The sequence below is a fragment of the Apium graveolens genome, chromosome 9 (genome assembly GCF_009905375.1).
Source record: "Apium graveolens cultivar Ventura chromosome 9, ASM990537v1, whole genome shotgun sequence".
In the NCBI taxonomy this organism is placed as follows: Eukaryota; Viridiplantae; Streptophyta; class Magnoliopsida; order Apiales; family Apiaceae; genus Apium; species Apium graveolens.
This window is the reverse complement of record NC_133655.1, coordinates 22,150,710-22,170,045: the sequence shown is the minus strand read 5'-3', so window position 1 is coordinate 22,170,045 and position 19,336 is coordinate 22,150,710. Positions and strand designations below refer to the sequence as shown.

Here is a 19,336-nt window from a genome sequence, read left to right as displayed (position 1 = left end):
TGAAATTCACAACAGCAAAAGAAAAGGAAATCTCACCACTGCCTTGATCGGAACTTCCCACGTTTTATTTATCAACTACAAAGTTTACAAACTTATTGTACAAATAACATACTGACACAGAAGTTTCATCAACTCTTACAATCATATTACAACATTTTCTCCCATATCCTCAAAGATTGTTGCTCATCACCATTTGCAGCACTGTGACCCTAGCACCTAAGATACACTAAACATACATAAGCACACTGACTTCATATTTAAGCAGAAATCTATAGAGTAAATCGTAATTACTCAACTTTATTTTCTGGAACAATCGGAGAGTTGCTATCAAGTAGCACTTCCAACGACCTTGATTTCCTGTTCCTGGACATGCCTGCCTCTTTTAATAATGCGGCTAGTCTCCTCTTTTCGTCCTCAACGTCAGGATGTGCTGTTCCTACCTTCTCCTCTCTCATCGCCACAACGTGTTCTAAGATTTCTATTGCATCACTCCACCTGAATTCGCGTCAATGTAGTAAAAAATATTTAACACAAAAAACCTTATACCATTCAATCTGCAGACAATGTGCTAAACGAATAATCATATCTAAAGAATAAAAAGGACTCACCTGCCCATTGCATCATAAGTACCAGCTAGATTGCTGTAGACTCCGAGTGTGTCTGGGTGATAAGGTCCATATTCATTCTCCATAATAGTTCTTGCTTCTTCAAACAAATCTGCAGCCTCATTAAGTGAGTATACTTGCACACATGCAAGTCCCATTTGGTTAAGAGCAACAGCAAACATTGATAATTTCTTCTCCCCAGTGGCTCTAAACTTTGCGATTGCACTTTTTAAGGAATTATAAGACTCTGAGTAGTTCTCCATCATATAATATAAGACGCCTATCTGAGCTTCTATTCCTGCCACTGTGCTCTGTTGGCCTACTTTGCCATCAAATATCTTAAGAGCCTTATTGAGCAATTTGAGGGCTTGGTCCAGTTCACTCATAGATTCATAAATAGCGGAAATTTCAATTAGACCATTAGCAATCTCTTCTTTACGGCTTCCAGGGGCGGGCTTCATATAAAAACGAAGTGCATTTTCACAGTAAGACTTTGATTCCCTGAATTTCCCTATCTTGTTGTACACATTAGCCAATCTAACGAAAACTGACGCAACTGATGAATGCTTCTCTCCATTGGTGGACTTAAACACAGTGAGTGCTTTCTGATAAGAAAAAACAGCCTCATCAAACCGTGCTAAACATAGATAAGCATCACCTATGTTGCAATCAATCGCAGCCACATCCGTTTCTTGGCCATTAGCAGCCATAGACATGCTTGCTAATACATAATGCTCAAGAGCAGTTTCATAGTCCCCTTTGGAATCAGATATAAGCCCCATAAGTCTCCTATCAGCTGCTTCTTCTAAAGAGGCAGATGTACCACTCTCACGATGAATGTCAAGTGCTTTCTGACAAAGCTTCTCAGCCTCTTCAAATTGCAGCATCTGAATATGAGCTTCGGCTACATACTTGCAAGTCTCTCCAAAACGAAGGTCCTTTTCACCTAGAACTTGTTTTTGAATCTCCAAACCTGCTGTATAGCACATGATTGAATTCTCAATCAGGCCGAGCATCGCATATGTGTCCCCTAACTGCATACATCCAGTAAATTTAGCAAGTGCATGTTTTTGGCCTTCATCCATATCTGGAATCTCAATGGAGCGCTCAAGAAGAGGAATTGCGTCATTATATTGGCCCATGCTGCAGTACAATGCAGATACAACATGTAAACACATTACATAATCTAAATTGAATTTCCCATCTGTACTCGCCTCAAATGTTTTTAGTGCTCGTAGTGCGACATCAAGAACTTTTTTAGGATTTTCCCCCGATGAAACCATATCCCTTGTCTGTTTAAGCAAGTAAGGTCCAAGGTATCCTTCATCAAAAGAAACCTCAGCCACACTCCTCAGCTTCACTGCTCCAGAAGGGGAAAACTTTTCACCTTTCAGGCCATAACCCTTATTTGATGTCTTTGAATTTCGTTTGCCAGAAGGAGGCTTATCCTGTAAAGACCTGTTCTTGGTAATAGGTGTTGATAGTACTCTAGATTTTGAAAGAGCAGATCTTGTTTTATTTATACGTTTTTCATTTGTCTGCTCGCTCTCTGGCTTCTCCAGATCAGTCTGTCCCACTGTTTTGTCATTCACCATCACAACTTCTTTTGTCTTTTCCTCATTAACATCTCCTCCAGCAAGAAAGCGCAATTCAGAATCAATTCTTGATTCCTGGCCATAGGACAGCAAACTATACCTCGATGGCGATTGGTCTGAGCTCTGCATATCGTACACATTGTGATAAAGCTGCTCGATATTATTAGCAGGTCCATCAATGGATAAATCAATAGAGTCAGTATCAGGACTGTGGGTACTCAAGGGACTTCTAGGAGATGCATTACTGAAAATTTCTTTATTAGGCAAATAGCGTCCACTGTGTTCACTAGGAGTTCCATCCCTAGTTCCATCAAGTTCAGCCATACAATGCAATGCTATAAATAGAGGAAAATGTTAGTTATCATATTAATTTGAACACCAGAAGGTAGTCATCATATCCAATCAATAAAAACACAGATTATAGACATAAATAAATCCCCCTAAAGCGACACATGTGAACTCCATTTACAAGATATGCATGTTCTGATGTTCAGACTTTTCCCCAGTATCAGCTTTGATCAAGAATACTAAATCATCAAAGCGTCAACTTAACTTCTGTCTGAGAACATCTGAACTTTGTGAACAATGTCATAATTCAAAGAAATAAAGAAATATATTTTTTGTATTCTTCCATCCAGATAAGCCTAACAAAATGGGAATATGTTGCCGTTTACAGCATGAGAAGTATCTGTTTGGGCTTCATTCTAACTCGTATTTCTAATCCTAAAACTTAATTTATAATAACAATTCATTTGGCTCGAAAGATAACGAACATCTTGCTACTCATCATAGGAGTCTAAAGAATTAACAAGAACAACATATAGGATTTCACAAGCAAGCAAGGCAAAATTAACTGCATTTTAAGTAAATGTACAATGATCAACATACAAAAATTCAGTTAAGAAGTCCTAAAAACACCGAAACCGAACACCAACATGTACCTTAATAAACACGTCAAGAAGCAGGTGATAGTTTTCTTCTGACTCTGGTGTTTCTAAATTAAACTTGCAGAGAAAAAACTGAAACAGAAACAGAAATGTACAAAAATTTGTAACATACAAACTTATATGCAGGGGGGAGACAAGGGTAGTTAAAGGGTAAAACGGGAATGAAAAATGTTATTTAAAAAACTCCTCAACTGTTTCTTTCTCGTATAAAAAGGATCAAAATGTACAAGAAGAAACAAAAATGGTGAGGGATTAAAAACGGTAGATTTGTGTGTGTGTATAATATAGCTAGGGGGGGGGTGGTGATGATGGGAATGTGGAAGCAAAATGAAGACGACCTATTATCTCCCCCCACCAACGATGACACATCGAATGCAAAATAATATTTGTAAGTTCGCTGTCTTTTCGTATTTTTGATTATATTATTTATTTTCGAGTTTTTAAGACGAGGGTAATTTGTTGTTACAGTTGGCGCGAAAATAACGGGATTTCGACCCGATATGACGAGGACGTTCAACTGACTGCCATATCAAGCAAAGGGTCAGGCTCCGACGGTTTTTGGTTTATTAATTGTTTTTTTTTTTTCAATTTTGTACTACTGTTTTCGGATTTATTTTTTAAGGACTATGGTTTGGGTTTATTTTTTGCACTTACTTTTCTGTTTATGAAATTTTATGAAGAAGCTTAAATCGTCTTTCTATTTTTTCTTGCCAGAATTATTTGATATCATATTCCAATAGTTATATATAACTAGCTTAAATTTCGTGAGATGCACGGTTCCGTTAATATTTATATAATATTTAAATTTTATTTTTCTAATTACATAATAAGTTTAATATATTTATATAAATATATAATAATTATTGATTTATAATAAAAATAATAAAATATTTAGGAAGAAGTTGTGTTCGTAATTTAGTTGGATAAGTTTTGATCGTAGTTTAGCGAGATAAACAAATTATATCTGATAATTTAGCATAATCAAAATAAAGCTGAAAAAAATCGGAAATGAATTTATTGTTTAATAGTCTGTATGTCATTAATCAAAATGTGAAATTTTTGGATGAATACAGAAATAGGTGATAATTTTAAGAAATTCTAACAAAAATCCTTACTTTTTTTTGACAGAGACCGAGTTGTAAAACCGAGAAAGCTTCAAGCAGACAAGTGACTCTTATCAAAAAGGATAAATGAGCGGGCATTAAAAATCAAATTAGGGATTTTCTATGGGCACGTAACAGTCACTAACTCCTATATATATGGGTTTTTTTATTGATGGTTGAATAATAAATGTATAAATGTTAATGGCCCTCCGTATCCATATCAATTCCATCAATAAAAAGAGTCCATTTTTATTGGAGTTAGTGATTAATGTGTGTCCAACGGACCCCATTAGAAAGACAGATCAAATTAAACTAGAATTTTCACAATGTCTTGTTTGGCAATAAAAATTTATATGAAAGTCTGAGATCATTGATATGATATCTTAAACTAGAACTGCGGGCAGCAGAAATTTGGAGATTTGGGGTAAAGAAATTACGGGCTGTTTTAATAGAAGAATTAAGGAATGCAAAGAAAGATTGAAGTTGTACAGGGATAGGAGAGATGCTGAGTCGTTGGAGACTTATAAGGCTATTAAACAACAGTTGTTCTTAATTTTAGATCAGAAAGAGATATTTTGGCGTCAAAGATCCAAGCAACTGTGGCTTGAATCTGGGGATAAGAACACCAAATACTTTCACAAATCGTGTAGTACGCGAAGGAGAACTAATCAGATTCTTAAGTTGAGGGACGATCAGGGGGTTTGGAAAGAATGGAGTAGTGGTCTAGCTGATCATATTATGGATTACTACCAGAGTTTATTCACTTCCTCGCAGACAGAGACATTAGAAGTGATCAACTGTGTCCCGACATCAATTTCGGAGAGCCAGAATAGGATGTTATTAATGTGTGTAACGGAGAAAGAGGTAAAGTGTGCCTTGTTTGAAATGCACCCGGACAAAGCCCCGGGTCCTGATGGTATGTCTCCTGCCTTTTTTCAAAGGCATTGGGCTATTGTGGGTAAAAACATAGTGGAGGTAACAAAGTCATTTTTTGAGACGGGTGAGTTATTGCATGGTCTGAATGATACAAACATAGTTTTAATTCCAAAGAATAAAAACCCGAGCACTGTCACAGAACTACGACCAATTGCTTTGTGTAATGTACTGATGAAGATTATTACGAAAGTTATTGCAAACAGGTTGAAGGAGGTGTTGAATATGTTAAATATATGATCCTATTGGGGCCTTCCTCTAACACCTTAAGGTTTTAGATGAGCTGGTTACTCAACATGGTATCAGAGCTTAGGCTGGCGGGAGGACTAAGGTTCGATTCCCAGCCACCCCACAGCATTGGCCACCGGTTAAGACTCCCTCGCAGTTTGAGCGAGCGGAGGACAGACGCTCAAGCTGGAGCGAAAGGACTGGAACAACTGCCGAGAGGGTGAGGTTCACGAACTTGGTTTCGAGGGCGACTGCTTTGGCTTTCTTGTTGCTGAGGAAGATACGTTCGAGTTTAAGCCAAGTATTCCGAGCTGTGGCTTCAGTGTCAAGAATACGAGTGAGTAGATCATCAGAAACAGTACTGTAGATCCATTGGGAGACCAAAGCATCAAGTTCTTTCCAGGCGAGATATTTGGAATCCGTAGTTACTGGAGGTGGGGTGGTGTCGATGTGGTTCAAGACACGGTAGGCAATGGCGTGAAACTTGAAAAGTTTTACCCAGGAAGAGTAGGTAACAGTTGTGCCATCTAAGGTTCTTATTTTGGATTGAATATTGGATACGGAATAAGCAGGGTGTAGGGCTGTAGGGTTCGTTTTATTGGAAGAGGATTGCTGGTCATCTGTGGATGTCATGGTTATAGGGTTTACAAACGTTCAGGAAGAAGGGAGCCGTAGCTCTTCGACCCATAAATGGGCTTTCGAGTGAGGGGGAGTGTTAAATATATGATCCTATTGGGGCCTTCCTCTAACACCTTAAGGTTTTAGATGAGTTGGTTACTCAACAAAATACGGTTGTTTCAGACACTCAAAGTGCATTTATTCCAGGACGACTTATTTCAGATAATATCATGATTTCATTTGAGGTTATGCATTATCTGAAGCGCAAAAGACATGGTAAGGAAGGGTTTATGGCTTTGAAGCTTGACATGAGTAAAGCTTACGACCGTATTGAATGGTCTTTTCTAGAGGCAATTTTGAAGAAGATGGGATTTAGTGAGAAATGGGTGCAGCTAGTTCTTAAATGTGTCACTTCTGTGTCTTACAATATTGTTCATGGGGAATTTGACATGGGCCCGATTGTTCCTAGCAGGGGAATTCGCCAAGGAGATCCTTTATCTCCCTACTTATTCATTATTTGTGCAGAGGGTTTGTCTGCTCTGATTAGTAAATATGAAAGTAATAAGTGGATTCATGGTGTCGGAATCTATCGTAAAGCTCCTGTAATATCTCATATGTTGTTCGCGGACGACAATTATTTTTACTGTAAGGCGGATACAAATGAAGCAATGAAAGTTCTGGAGTTATTAGCCTTGTATGAGCAAGCTTCAGGTCAGAAAATTAATAGCCAGAAGTCTTCAATCTTCTTTAGTTCGAACGTGATTCAGTATAATAGAGAAGAGGTTTGCCGAGTGTTTCAAAGGGGAGAAGCTGATGTTCATAGTAAATACCTTGGTTTGCCAAATTTATTGGGGAGAAACAAATATGTGCTTCTTGGCTACTTGAAGGAGAAAGTGAAATTGAAGATCCATAGTTGGGATGGTAAATGGATGTCGAAATCAGGGAAAGAAACATTAATAAAGTCAGTGGTTCAGGCTTTACCGACGTATGCAATGAATGTATTTTTGTTGCCCTTGGAGATCTCAAAAGATATTGAGAGAAGTTTGTCAAAATTCTGGTGGAGCACAAGTCAAGACTCGAAAATCTCATGGATGTGCTGGGATCGTCTGACCATTCACAAAGATGCGGGTGGTTTGGGATTCAGAAATTTTATGGACTTCAACCTAGCCATGCTTGGAAAACAATGTTGGAGGTTCTTGACAAACCCAGATAGTTTGGTGTCAAGATTGTATAAAGCGCGATATTTTATGGATTCTGATTTTTTGGAGTCGAGTTTAGGGAGCAACCCTAGTTTTATATGGAGGAGCGTTTTGGCAGCAAAGGAAGTAATTTTGAAGGGGAGTCGTTGGAAAATAGGGACGGGAAAGGAGATCAAAATCATAGGTCATCCTTGGCTTCAGTGTGAGGAGAACCCATGTATTACTACGGTGTCTCCAGCTATTGAAAATAATAATGTTTCTGCTCTTATGTGCATTGATATGAAGGAGTGGGATGTTGATGTAATTCGAGATATTTTCAATGATCGGGATCAACAATGCATTCTTGATACTCACCTTGAAGAAGAGATTAACACAGACTGTTTGTATTGGAAGTCTGAAAACTCAGATGATTATTCAGTCAGGAGCGCGTATAAAATGCTGCAATTGCAAAAAGGAGTTTTGGGTGATCATTTTTCGGACAGCATTTGGAAGCTTCTGTGGAGAATTAAAGCTCCCCCGAAAGTGCTAAATCCAGTGTGGCGTGCTCTATCTAATTGTCTTCCTACGCTAACACTTCTACAACAAAGACATGTTCTAGTTTCGACGTTATGTCCAGTCTGTGTAAACGATGTCGAGTTCTGTTTTCATGCTCTAGTTGGGTGTCATTTTGCTAGTCAGTGTTGGAGGGTAATTAATATTCACATTCATATTGATCAAGATCAGAGTTTCTCAGATTGGCTGGAAGGTGTGTTAAGGAGGCGTGATAACAAAGATCGAGCTCTGATAGTCACAGTTTGTTGGGCGATCTGGCGAGCTCGTAATGACAAGGTGTGGAATAATAAAGCATGGATGGTTAATAGTGTAGTTGCAACATCAAAGGAATATCTTACACAATGGACAGCTGCCCAAGGAAGGTCTACAAAGGCTCGTCTCCAGCCTATGGCAGATGGTGATGGAGTTGAGAATTAGGTGAAACCTCAACTGAATACAGTTAAGATTACAGTTGATGCGGCTACTTTTGATGACCAGAATGCTTATGGAGTTGGTTTAATCGCAAAGGACTATACAGGCGATCTGATTGAAGCAAGATCGAAGCTTTTTCAAGGTTGTGTTAGGCCAGAACTTGCTGAGGCAATGGCGATTAAAGAGGCCCTCAGTTGGACCATGCGATGGGGAGAGTCGAAGGTGGTGATAGAATCGGATTGTCTGGTAGTTATACAGGCGATTCGGAGTAAAGCTTCCATGAGATCACAGTTTGGAGAGATTATTATGGAGTGTCGTAAACAGTTTAATCAGTCAAACAACTTGGAGTTGTATTTTATTAAACGGTCTGCCAATATGGCTGCCCATGAGCTTGCTAGGGCTTCTCATATTTATTCTGATCGTAGTTTCAATAGGGGGTCTGTTCCTATTGTGGTGAAAAATTGTGTTGCAGCTGATTTGAGTTAATAAAAGTTTCTCATTTTTCGTCAAAAAAAAAAAACTAGAACTGCGGAATCTCAAGGTTCAACCACAATGGCACATAAGTCAACGGCCCGTTTGGTATTAAATAGCTATAACAACTTTTCATTAAAAATCTATTATAAAGTTGTTTGATAAATTCTAAAAACTGTTGTCTGAAAAAACGTTTTCGGTTCAAATGCTGTTGTTAGCAAACATATGTTCCTATGTTTTTGGATACAAAAAGTACATATGAGTTTCATTATCAAACCTTCTAAAAATATTATTTTATATATTATATCTCAAAATATGTATAAATTAAAAAAATTATCAAACAGTCATCTAATTTTCTTCACAACACTTTTTCTCACAGCAGTTTTTAATAGATAACTGAAACAAGCCTCTCGAATTGCATGTAGGTAAGACTGAGAAATGACTGAAACACAACAACCTCTACCATCGAAGTCTACCATAAAAAACTGGCTCAAATTATAGCCCTAAATAACTATTCCAGTAAAATTTTTACTGCATTGGTAAATAACAACCTCTAAAAAAAATTGGTATCCAAATACGCAAGGGGACTAAATAGAAGTATATAAATAATGAATAGAAGTATATGAATAATGAATTATAATAAAGCTATAATTAAATTGTTACACTTACAACTATATGTGGGGAGGAGGGAGGGGGATCTAAATTGAAAGAATACTGTAAGTCAAGATGAACATTTTAAAGCCAGCCAAGACATACTCTACTTGCACGGTTGCACCCAAGACTTCTTAAAAATGGCAAATAATCAATTATAACTATATGACAAATGGCTCCTTCTGCAATACAAGTAGCCAGAACATATAATTTAAGAACTTCACTTTGCTAGCACATCTGCTGTTTGTGGACCTGCCGTGAACTCCATGTATTATTCAGTGGCGGACCAGGGAAGATGATTGTTGGAATCCTTTTGCTTTCTTCTAAGTCGGGGAAATCAGTGGTGTAGTGAAGGCCGCGACTTTCATGCCTAGCAAGCGCACTACTTACTACTAACTTGGCACAACAAAATAGGTTTCTCATCTCGCAAGCCTCGAGTCCCACCATTGTTGGTTCCCATCCTTGCTGAAATAAGTACGCTTCCCATTCCAATTCCAGTTCTCCAATCCTCTGCTCAGCAGTTGTGAGCCTTGTTGTTGATCTAACAATGCCTACATAATCCCACATGATTGATTGCAGTTCTTTCCGCACTTCACTTGTCCTTCTTATGATTTTATGTAATACATTATTCCCTAAAGACATGGGAACAGTAGGTCTCTCCCAATAATCAGCAGCATAGCCATCAAAGTTAGAACTTTTCATGTGATCTATAGAAGGCTGCACAGCTCTTCGGGCAAATACTAGTGCTTCAAGCAATGAGTTACTTGCAAGTCTATTTGCTCCATGCAAACCGGTGCATGCAACCTCACCTGCCACATAGAGACCCTCTACATTTGTCTCCCCTTGAAGACCAGCACGAACACCTCCACACATGTAATGAGCAGCAGGAACCACTGGAATTGGTTGGCTAGTAATATCTAGGCCATACTGTAGGCATTCTGCAGCTATGTTCGGGAAGTGAGAGAGAATTTTATCTTTAGATTTATGACTTATATCAAGTAGCACGTATTTCTCATTACGCTTTTTGAGCTGATCATCTATACTTCTTGCTACGACGTCTCTAGGAGCAAGTTCTGCCCTTTCATCATAGAGAGGCATAAATCTTTCCATATCTAGATTGTATAGGATGCCTCCATCACCCCTGACAGCTTCAGTGATTAAGAAGGCATTTTCTCGCATCTTTGATGGAACTGATGGGAGACCTTCATCAGCTAAGGCAGTTGGGTGGAACTGCACAAATCTAGCAAAAAAAACAACAATGGAGTTAATTTCTACTACCGATTAAATAGTTTACTACCCACTTTATATCTAATCAGAATGGACTTGCTATCCCATCTTTTAACAGGATTTCTGAAAACCTGAAAACATTGCAAGTGTAAACACAACTGGATACAAATCAAATTAAGAAATATTTGACTCTTTTTTTATTTGTAATACAAATATTTGACACCTAAAAAGGGAAAGGGAAATAAGATACACCAAAGTTTCAAATCACAAATATTATCGTCTCTTTATATTTTAACTGTAAAAAGCAATTATTCGCAAGCTTTAACGAATTACTATAGGATTCGCTTGCACAAGAAATTAATTTTACTTCTACCTGCTGGTTTTATTATATTAAAATATGGTTTACCAGAACCTAGGTACGCTATATATGTCATAAACTGACTTCAAAGATGACAAGAAAACATTTTATAAAATCCATGACATTTACTTACTCCATATTAGAAATTACAGCCTGAGCTCGATGTGCCATAGCAATTCCATCTCCAGTAGCCACCTGCAGTGGCAGACAAAAAGTTTCAAGGTATAAAACTTTGAACTTTATATCATGAGGTAGATTCTTATCAAACTATCAACTTGAAATGTTTATTAAATTCCCACATATATAATATGGCCATGATCAAATAAGCTATTGGGTCAAAATTAGAACTTAGAACCATTATTTGGCCTTCGATATTTGTTTTAAGGGAAACACAATGTGTTTAAGGGAAACGCAATGTGTTTCAATCTACTGCTAAATACAATGTCTTTTTTGTAAATTATAAAATATGGCGTTACTTATGCAGAAAATAACATTTTTTGTAAATCACGTAATAATTACAAATTGTTTTAGCATAACACAATCTTTTTCTCGTTCTTACAAAAAAATTAAAAAAACATTATGCAAAAAATATATGTAATAATTAAATACAACATTATGTTATGCATACAAACATAGATAAGTTTTAAGAATAAGGTGGTTGGGACCCTACAGATATATTCATATATTGAAACAAACTCAGACTAACCACAACAATTGTCAAAAAAAAATTATTCACCCTGTAGCACCTTATATCAATCAAGTTTTAGTTCATTGAACAATTGAATTTAAATACAAAACAAAAAATAATTAAACAAAAACCCTCATTGACATATTTATTTAACAAAAACGCGGTACTAGGAGTGTCCAATTTAAGTGTTTTCAAAAAGTGCGGGCTTATTTATTGGAAAGTGTATCAAAGCAAGTATTTATCCTCAAAATTAAGTACTTCTTCTATTGAAAAGTTAAACATAACACGCACAAAAATGTGTGGTAATGTATCTTTTTTGCCTCGATATTCGAAAGTTACCTTATTAAACATCAATGAAGTTGGCCTGCTTGTTTTATACTTCTAATATGTAAATCAAAGATTATATTTAAAAAGTATAGATTAAAATTTAGAGGTAGCCAGAAGCCCCCTCCCTCCCACCCTAGGTCCACAACTAACAGGAAGATCATGTCAAGAATAAAAAAAACATTACTACTCTAGAGCAGGGCTATGCATAATATTCATCTTTGGAAACCATTGCATCTACTAATCAGCAAGTGATATCTAGTTCACTATACCGGTGGATTTGTTGTCGACGGATAGATATGCCCTGCACCCCCTGATGCAAGCAAAGTTACCTTTGAGATAAACCGTAATACCTGGCATTAAAGGTGGATGAGATATATAAATCTAGAGATAACGGTTTACTGACTAAATGGCTCAAACTAAATTTTGATAAAAAAAAATAAGCCAGGAGTTACAAACAAATACTCACCTCTTTTGTTTCAGTATTCAATATGTCTGCACCATGACAAACCGTGTTTGGACCATCCTACATCCCAGGAATACAAATCAATGTTGGTGTATCTTTATAGATATTTTTGGAATTCCTCTAAGATGCCAGCCTGAGGAGCAATATACACATACAATATTAAAAAAATAATTCATCGAACCTGGGATGTCAGCAAATCTATCGCAAAGTGATGCTCAAACACGGAAATATTTGGATCGTTTACAACTGCATTCAGTAGTGCCCTCTCAATTTCTCTCCCTGTCATGTCAGCAGCATGCACAATTCTGTGGTGTGAGTGCCCCCCTTCTCTCGCAAGGTGTAAATTTCCATCCTCCCCGTGATCAAAAGATGCACCCATTGCAATGAGTTCTCTAATTCTATCAGGCCCTTCTGTACAGACCACCTGAATATGTGTGGCCAAATTTTAAATACATATTGAGGACCAAGAAAGGCATTGTATTACAGGCTAATAACATATGTAAAATTCTTTAATATTAATGCAGGAACAGATGGCTGAGAAAAAACAATCTTCTATTCACATGCTTAAAGAAAATGCAATATAGAAACCAATCCTTACAATAAACACTATTTAATAGAAAAATTTGGCCAGCATGTAAACCAGAACATGCAAATAAAATGCATACAGTCCATGAACTATATAATTCTGACTACTGTGCACAAACAAGTGCTAGGATTTCCTAGCATTTTCAATTTGGACAACAAGTTTATTTTTGTTTTTTTTATTAGGTTCCCTTCCCTCTTCCTACTTATTTATAAGTCGAGGCATTAATGTGTTGTGGCAGATTGCAGTGTATTGGTAACTGATAAATGCATTTTAAGTATTTATCTACCTATTTTGACTATCTTCCTCTGTATTACCCCTTTTTTCTAGGTTCACTTCCCTCTTCTTACTTAATATTTATAAGCTGAGGGATCACACATTACCTAAACATCTGCCATAATCCAATATTCCAATGCTCGTAGACTAAGGCATCCCTAAAAGAGTATCTCTAGGATGAAACACCAATAGAATCCCAACTCTAAGAGCTTGTAGAGAGTGATTAAATACTTTTGCATATCTCTGTACTAGACTGCATAAAATTTAAGTTCTTTTTTTAAAATTTTCATGTAGCTTAGCAAAAAAAAATATTTCATGTATGTTTAATTACAAGAAGCTTAGTTGTTTAATATAAAAGGTTGCAAATAATCCAAAAATACACATATGTAGACAACATGTTGAATATGCCTGACACTTTGGAGACAATTAAATAACTAATTTAAATAAAAGCTCTGCACTTGGGAACTTACCCTGACAGTCTCTTCGTCGCATAAATAGGCCCCTGCTATGATAGTATCTTGCATGTGACTCTCTATCGAGTCTAAAGGGCACAACACAGCACTTACACCTCCCTGAGCATAATTTGTGTTGCTTTCATGAGGCTCAGCCTTGGTTATCACTGCAACAGTTCCATGTTTTGCAACCTCAAGGGCATAACGAAGGCCAGCAACTCCACTGCCAATAACTACAAAGTCAAAGTAATGTGGGGAACCATCTCTCGGGCCTGCTGTGACCACTGTTTTATGGCACTGCAACTTCTTAACAATTTGGGAATGAGAATAGCCAGATTTGTGGAACCTCAGGATTTTAGACACATTGCTTGAGCTGGAAAGTAGCATTAAAAAAGAAAATCACTCTTTACACTGCTAGAAGCTATATTACAAATAATAATAATTTAAACAGGATGACATATATGTGATACATACTCTTGCGCTAGATATTACAATATCTGCCTATTAGAAAGCATATCTGAGAAATAGGGTCCTCGGAAAAAGTATATACAAACATAACTGTGAGGTCAGCGGTCAGCTAATCTTTCAACTAAAAATTATGTCCAGATGTAGCCATGTAGGAGCTGAAATAATCTCCTGATGTCTAGGCAAGTTAATCATAAGACTTGCAATTAAGTTAACAGTATCTTTTTAACAGCACATAGAGAGCAAGGAGCATAAAGATGAAACATTACACTGAAGTTCATGTAGTAGTTTTGTCAAATTATCTTGTACAATCTTAACATTTAGGAATATCAGTTGCAGTGAATAAGAAGAGATATTAACAATTTTGTCAAGAATGTTATACATGCCAAGTGGGAAATTGAATACACGCGCACATACCTTGAAAGCTCCTTTGGTATGCATCTCTTTAGTGATAAACTTGAAATTCTAGACGTCAGTCCTCCACAAACTTGTCTCCCACAGCAAGCTGACTCTCTAAATTGCAAATAACCACTTCTGGCAGCTACACTGCTTGTCATTGCAATCCTTCTGCAAGCAAAACTATATAATCTTAAACACATATCTCTGCATCACATTTATTTGCAAAAATAAGGTACTAACATCCCCTCCACACAAAAGGGATTACTATGAGCCAAATCTCAACAAATTATCTGCATATCATAAAAGATTTTGGTTGCACTCAATTACCAAAAAACTTACAACAGGGATCCTGGGAGACTTAACCCTTGAAATTTTACCAAGAGAAGGACATGTGGAAGGCCAAAACCTTATATGTATGTACATATACATGCATAGATTTTCAAAATTGGGCCCCACATTCTTGAAGAAAAAGCTTGGTAATGAGAATAGAAGGCTAAAAATACATAGGTAAAAACAAAACAGAGAATAGGTAACAGCCAACAAAGTAGAGGCCATTAATGGTAAAGCATAAGAAAACAAGTATCCCAGAATCTGCAACTGCCAACCAAAACAAAAGTTTCATTGGGAAGCACACATAATAACTAATCTTTATGCCAGCCCGTTAAATTAATCAAAAGTCTCATGGCACGTCACAGAGACCTCCTTCTAACACCTTAAGGTTCTGGTAACATCTTAAGATTTAAGATGAGTCAAAAAACTCAGTGGTAATCCTAAAAAATATAACTAAATTGTAAAAGAAAATACATGAAGTGATATAAACATATAATTGATATTGAGGAAGCTATTAAATAATTAAAAAAATGGGTTGGACAAATCATCAAACAATATGGTAGAACAAAAATGAAACGAGGAGTTACCTGTGGTGTTGTATGTATAAGGGTTGATATACAATGAAGATGAAATGTAAATGTGTATGTAGAATTCGTTGAGGAGGAAGAAGAAGAAGAAGAAGAATCTTGCAAGTAGTTGTTTGTCCGCAGCCGCAGGATGTGATGCACCTAGACAATTTTTGTAATAGAGAAAAAAAGATACTGCTAGGAAATTACTTATATTATATCATAATGAATCTTTGTCACAATATTTTTGTATTTTTAATATTGTGTGTATTATATTTAACTGTATATTACTACTGCTATCCCTGTATAAAAGCTGTTAATGAATGGAAAATCCTACGATCCCGAGGCGCCGCACCTGACTTTCGCCATTGGACCAATGTTGTTGAACTTCGCGCCTTTACCCCGACCCCTGGGTTTAGGCTGTCATCAGGATCGAATGATCCGAATTTGGAGTCCAGATTAATTGAGTAAGCTAAGTCGACTGGTTTAACTAATCGAATTTAAACTTTTATGTGAATTTGATAATTTTACGAGTCGAACCGGCTCGATTAGCTAAATGAATTAGCGGCAAACTTACTAATTTAATTTTATATTTAATAGAGCCTAAATCTTTTACTCAAATTCAGCTCATTTAATTTCACGAGTCAGGTAAATCCAGCTCGTTTAAACAAGTTCGAGCATACGAACATGTGAGCGTTCGACTCAAATTATAACTCTCCATTCATATATTTTTTTCAATCTTTAAAAATTACCATGTGAATAATTGATTGTACTCAAGTAAGTATCGTTAATAGTTTTACTTAAAAATTCATTCATTTAAATTCTGGGGTGAAATTAAGGGATAGTAATGAGCCTCGGTCTTTGTTGTCAAAATTTTAAAAATATATATATATTAAAATTTTAAAAAATTATGTAATAATTTGATTTGCTCATGTTTGAATTGTTATATAATATTTGATACGTTGTTCTTTTTTAAAAGAAAAATAAAGAAAATCAAAGATAGTTCAATAATACGTGACATGTAAAAAATGATCGAGTCGAATAAATATGAAATTGATCAATTTTCAGTCCTCATATAAAAAATAATCAAGCGATACGGTGAAGATGATATATTTACAAATATATGTTTCATAAAAACAAATAAGTTTGAGCTATCGAATATAAATACAATCGTATATAAATATTTATCGTTAACTACAAACAATTACTTACACTAAAGGAGTAAACAAACACCTAAAGGAGTAAACAAACACCCTTTCATCGAGTATAACAAACAAACTGAAATTGCAAGCTGAAAATTTAAATAAAACTCCAAGGTCTAAAAAACAAAATCACATTAATAAATATTGATTTATTCTCGAATTCAAAATAAGTTCTGTTGAAAACGAAAGACTCCAAATCTCCGATGAGATGTAGAATAAGAAAACAAACAAAATAGGTAGAAATCATTCCCAAACAAGAAATAAAATAAATCAAATGATTTGGGTTTTCACGGAAAGAATCGTCATGAATGATAAAATTTATTTGGTATTTTTTCAGATTATCCAAAAGTATTTTGACAAAGTACCAAACTAATAATAATTTTATTAACGAAGTTATAATTAAACAACTCATTTAAATTAAGATTATATTATTTGATCAGCGAGTATGTAATTATTCACTCTAAATATAGCCGAACGACTATTAAGAGAAAATTGATATAGATGAAAAATGAACATTAAAATAAGTATATAAAGTTGTCAAAAAACGTACTCCTACTTAATTTTTAAAATAATTTTTATATTTATAAATATGCGGTCAAATCTGTTTCCTAAATATGGAAAAAACAAAGTCAAAAGTTACATGGAAATACAAGTGATGTATGTTATTCTGAAAAAGATAGAAAAAGTGATGTCACTTTCTATATAAATTTTCGTGGTATGCATTCCAATGGAGGAAAAGTTAACAGCAAATGAGCAACCCAAAAAAGACCCAAAGCCAGCGATATGGAAGGAAATGGAGTGTTTGAATTTTGTGCTATATACATTTATTTCTTTCTTAAAAAAAATAAAAATTGAATTTTCTAAAATAAATAACTTCAACCTCATTTATACTCCAACTTTGAGTAATACTGTTTACCCTCTCTCATTTTACATGTTTTTTTAAATTAAACATATTAAGGAAAAACTTAGATATCCCATAACACAAGTCAAAATATGTCAAATCTTTAATGTTTTAGGGTAAGATTGCAATGTAATCTTGTTTTACAACAAATATTATTCTAACCAAATTTTATTAATTTTTAATTGTTGAATAATATAGTTAAACTTCGATAAATAAATATGTTTGAAACCGGAAAATCTTATTCCTTTAACGTATTTATTTATTTATCGAGTTTAAAAATATCTTGTGTGTATTATGTTGACATCGAAAAAAATTATTTATTTAACGAGATTATTCGTTTATCAAATATTTATTTATCGAAATTTTACTGTATTAGTATATTTGTAATATTTAGTATGAAAAAAGCATGCTCCTCCCCATGGTGAGTAGACCGGTCCATTCTTGTATAGTATATTTTCATGTCATGTACTTTTTCGTGTTGTATATTCAAAAGTTAAATATAAAATTGATTGATTCGGAGTTCAGGTATTTTCGTGTTCATATATATTTGTTTTCATGTCGTATTTCGTGTAAAATTGATATTAATATAAATATTATTAATTAAATAAATAATGTAAATATTGGATTTTAGATAAAAATTTGTGAAATTATATAAAATATATACATTTAAATCAGTTATAATTACAATATTATAAAAATATGTAATATTTTAAAAGTATTTATTACAAATTTATCTATTTATATTAATATTTATTTGTTATTGGATATTTGATTAGAAATATATTTAGTTTGTGTATTTCGTGTCGTATAGTATATCCAAAATTTAAATACAAAATCAACATTACATTTGGTGGTGTATTTTGTTTTCATGTATTTTTCGTAGTTTAAGTAGAACATGACTGGTATGAGATATCTTATAATTAGTTTATAAGTTTAAAAATATAAAAATATTAGTATATAAAATGTGTGATGTACGGCTATTATTATCAATATATATTATAAATTATAATTTTAATATGTAACTATTGGGATTCGAACTTTATTCCGCTTTAATAGTAACTTTTAAGATTATATTTAACGGTACTCGTCAATTTAATCTGACGTCTCAGAATTAAATGATCAAATAATCAACAAACAAAAATTTAATATTACATTTTTAGTATAATAATATGGATAAATATTATTTTTTTATTTATAAGCGCGTTATAAGAGAAACACACTACTTTCATAAACTACTATAGAGAATCATAAATAGTCCCTAATTATTGAGCTTAACCCAGGATTACAGAAAGTGATTGTTGTATGGGTCACTCTCAAATAAAGTTAACAATTAAATATTGTCAAAAGAATTATTGTTGGTTGTAATTTTCTTTGATACGCAGATACTCCACTAGATGATTCCTCTTAAAAGAAATATTGTGTGAATGACAAAAATCCAATAAAAAGGCAGTCAACTGTCAACAATATTCAACAATTCTTCATTTTTGCTAAATACAATATTCACAATTTTACTTGGCTTTTGGGGAAACAAATACATACAGAATTGTAAGCCCGACAAAAAATATATTTGTAAGCTCAAGCCTGACCACTCCCATGTTCATTCCAGACTCTTTACGTCTTTGTATATCTGTTATTCTATACTTTATATTTTATTGATAAATATCCTTCTCGATTATTTTTATATTTCTATTATTAAATAAAATATTTTCATTAATTTTCCTAAGATCTGTCAGTTCACGGTATTAGGATACAAGAATCTCATTTCGAATATAAATATGATGTATAT

The 19,336-nt window shown here is 34.7% G+C and overlaps 2 protein-coding genes across 3 annotated transcripts; both read right to left on the bottom strand.

Annotated features, from left to right (window-relative positions):
* Positions 1–43: 43 nt before the first annotated feature.
* Positions 44–3,343, bottom strand: LOC141682666 (protein KINESIN LIGHT CHAIN-RELATED 2-like). The gene is made up of 3 exons (XM_074487369.1): positions 3,142–3,343; positions 609–2,535; positions 44–495 (listed from the first exon to the last, which is right to left on the bottom strand). The coding sequence occupies exons 2-3, from the start codon at positions 2,522–2,524 to the stop codon at positions 288–290; spliced, it is 2,124 nt and encodes a 707-aa protein (XP_074343470.1). The 5' UTR covers positions 2,525–2,535; positions 3,142–3,343; the 3' UTR covers positions 44–287.
* Positions 3,344–9,245: 5,902 nt separating this feature from the next.
* LOC141684730 (L-aspartate oxidase 2-a, chloroplastic) lies at positions 9,246–15,632 on the bottom strand. 2 transcript variants are annotated; one of them, XM_074489832.1, is made up of 8 exons: positions 15,469–15,632; positions 14,570–14,719; positions 13,706–14,060; positions 12,558–12,800; positions 12,380–12,436; positions 12,183–12,263; positions 11,032–11,093; positions 9,246–10,553 (listed from the first exon to the last, which is right to left on the bottom strand). In XM_074489832.1, exons 2-8 carry the CDS (start codon positions 14,707–14,709, stop codon positions 9,542–9,544), a joined length of 1,950 nt encoding a protein of 649 aa, XP_074345933.1. In that variant the 5' UTR covers positions 14,710–14,719; positions 15,469–15,632; the 3' UTR covers positions 9,246–9,541. The 2 variants fall into 2 exon arrangements, with proteins under 2 accessions (XP_074345933.1, XP_074345934.1); XM_074489833.1 differs by lacking the exon at positions 15,469–15,632 and adding an exon at positions 14,891–15,450.
* Between the last annotated feature and the right edge of the window lie 3,704 nt (positions 15,633–19,336).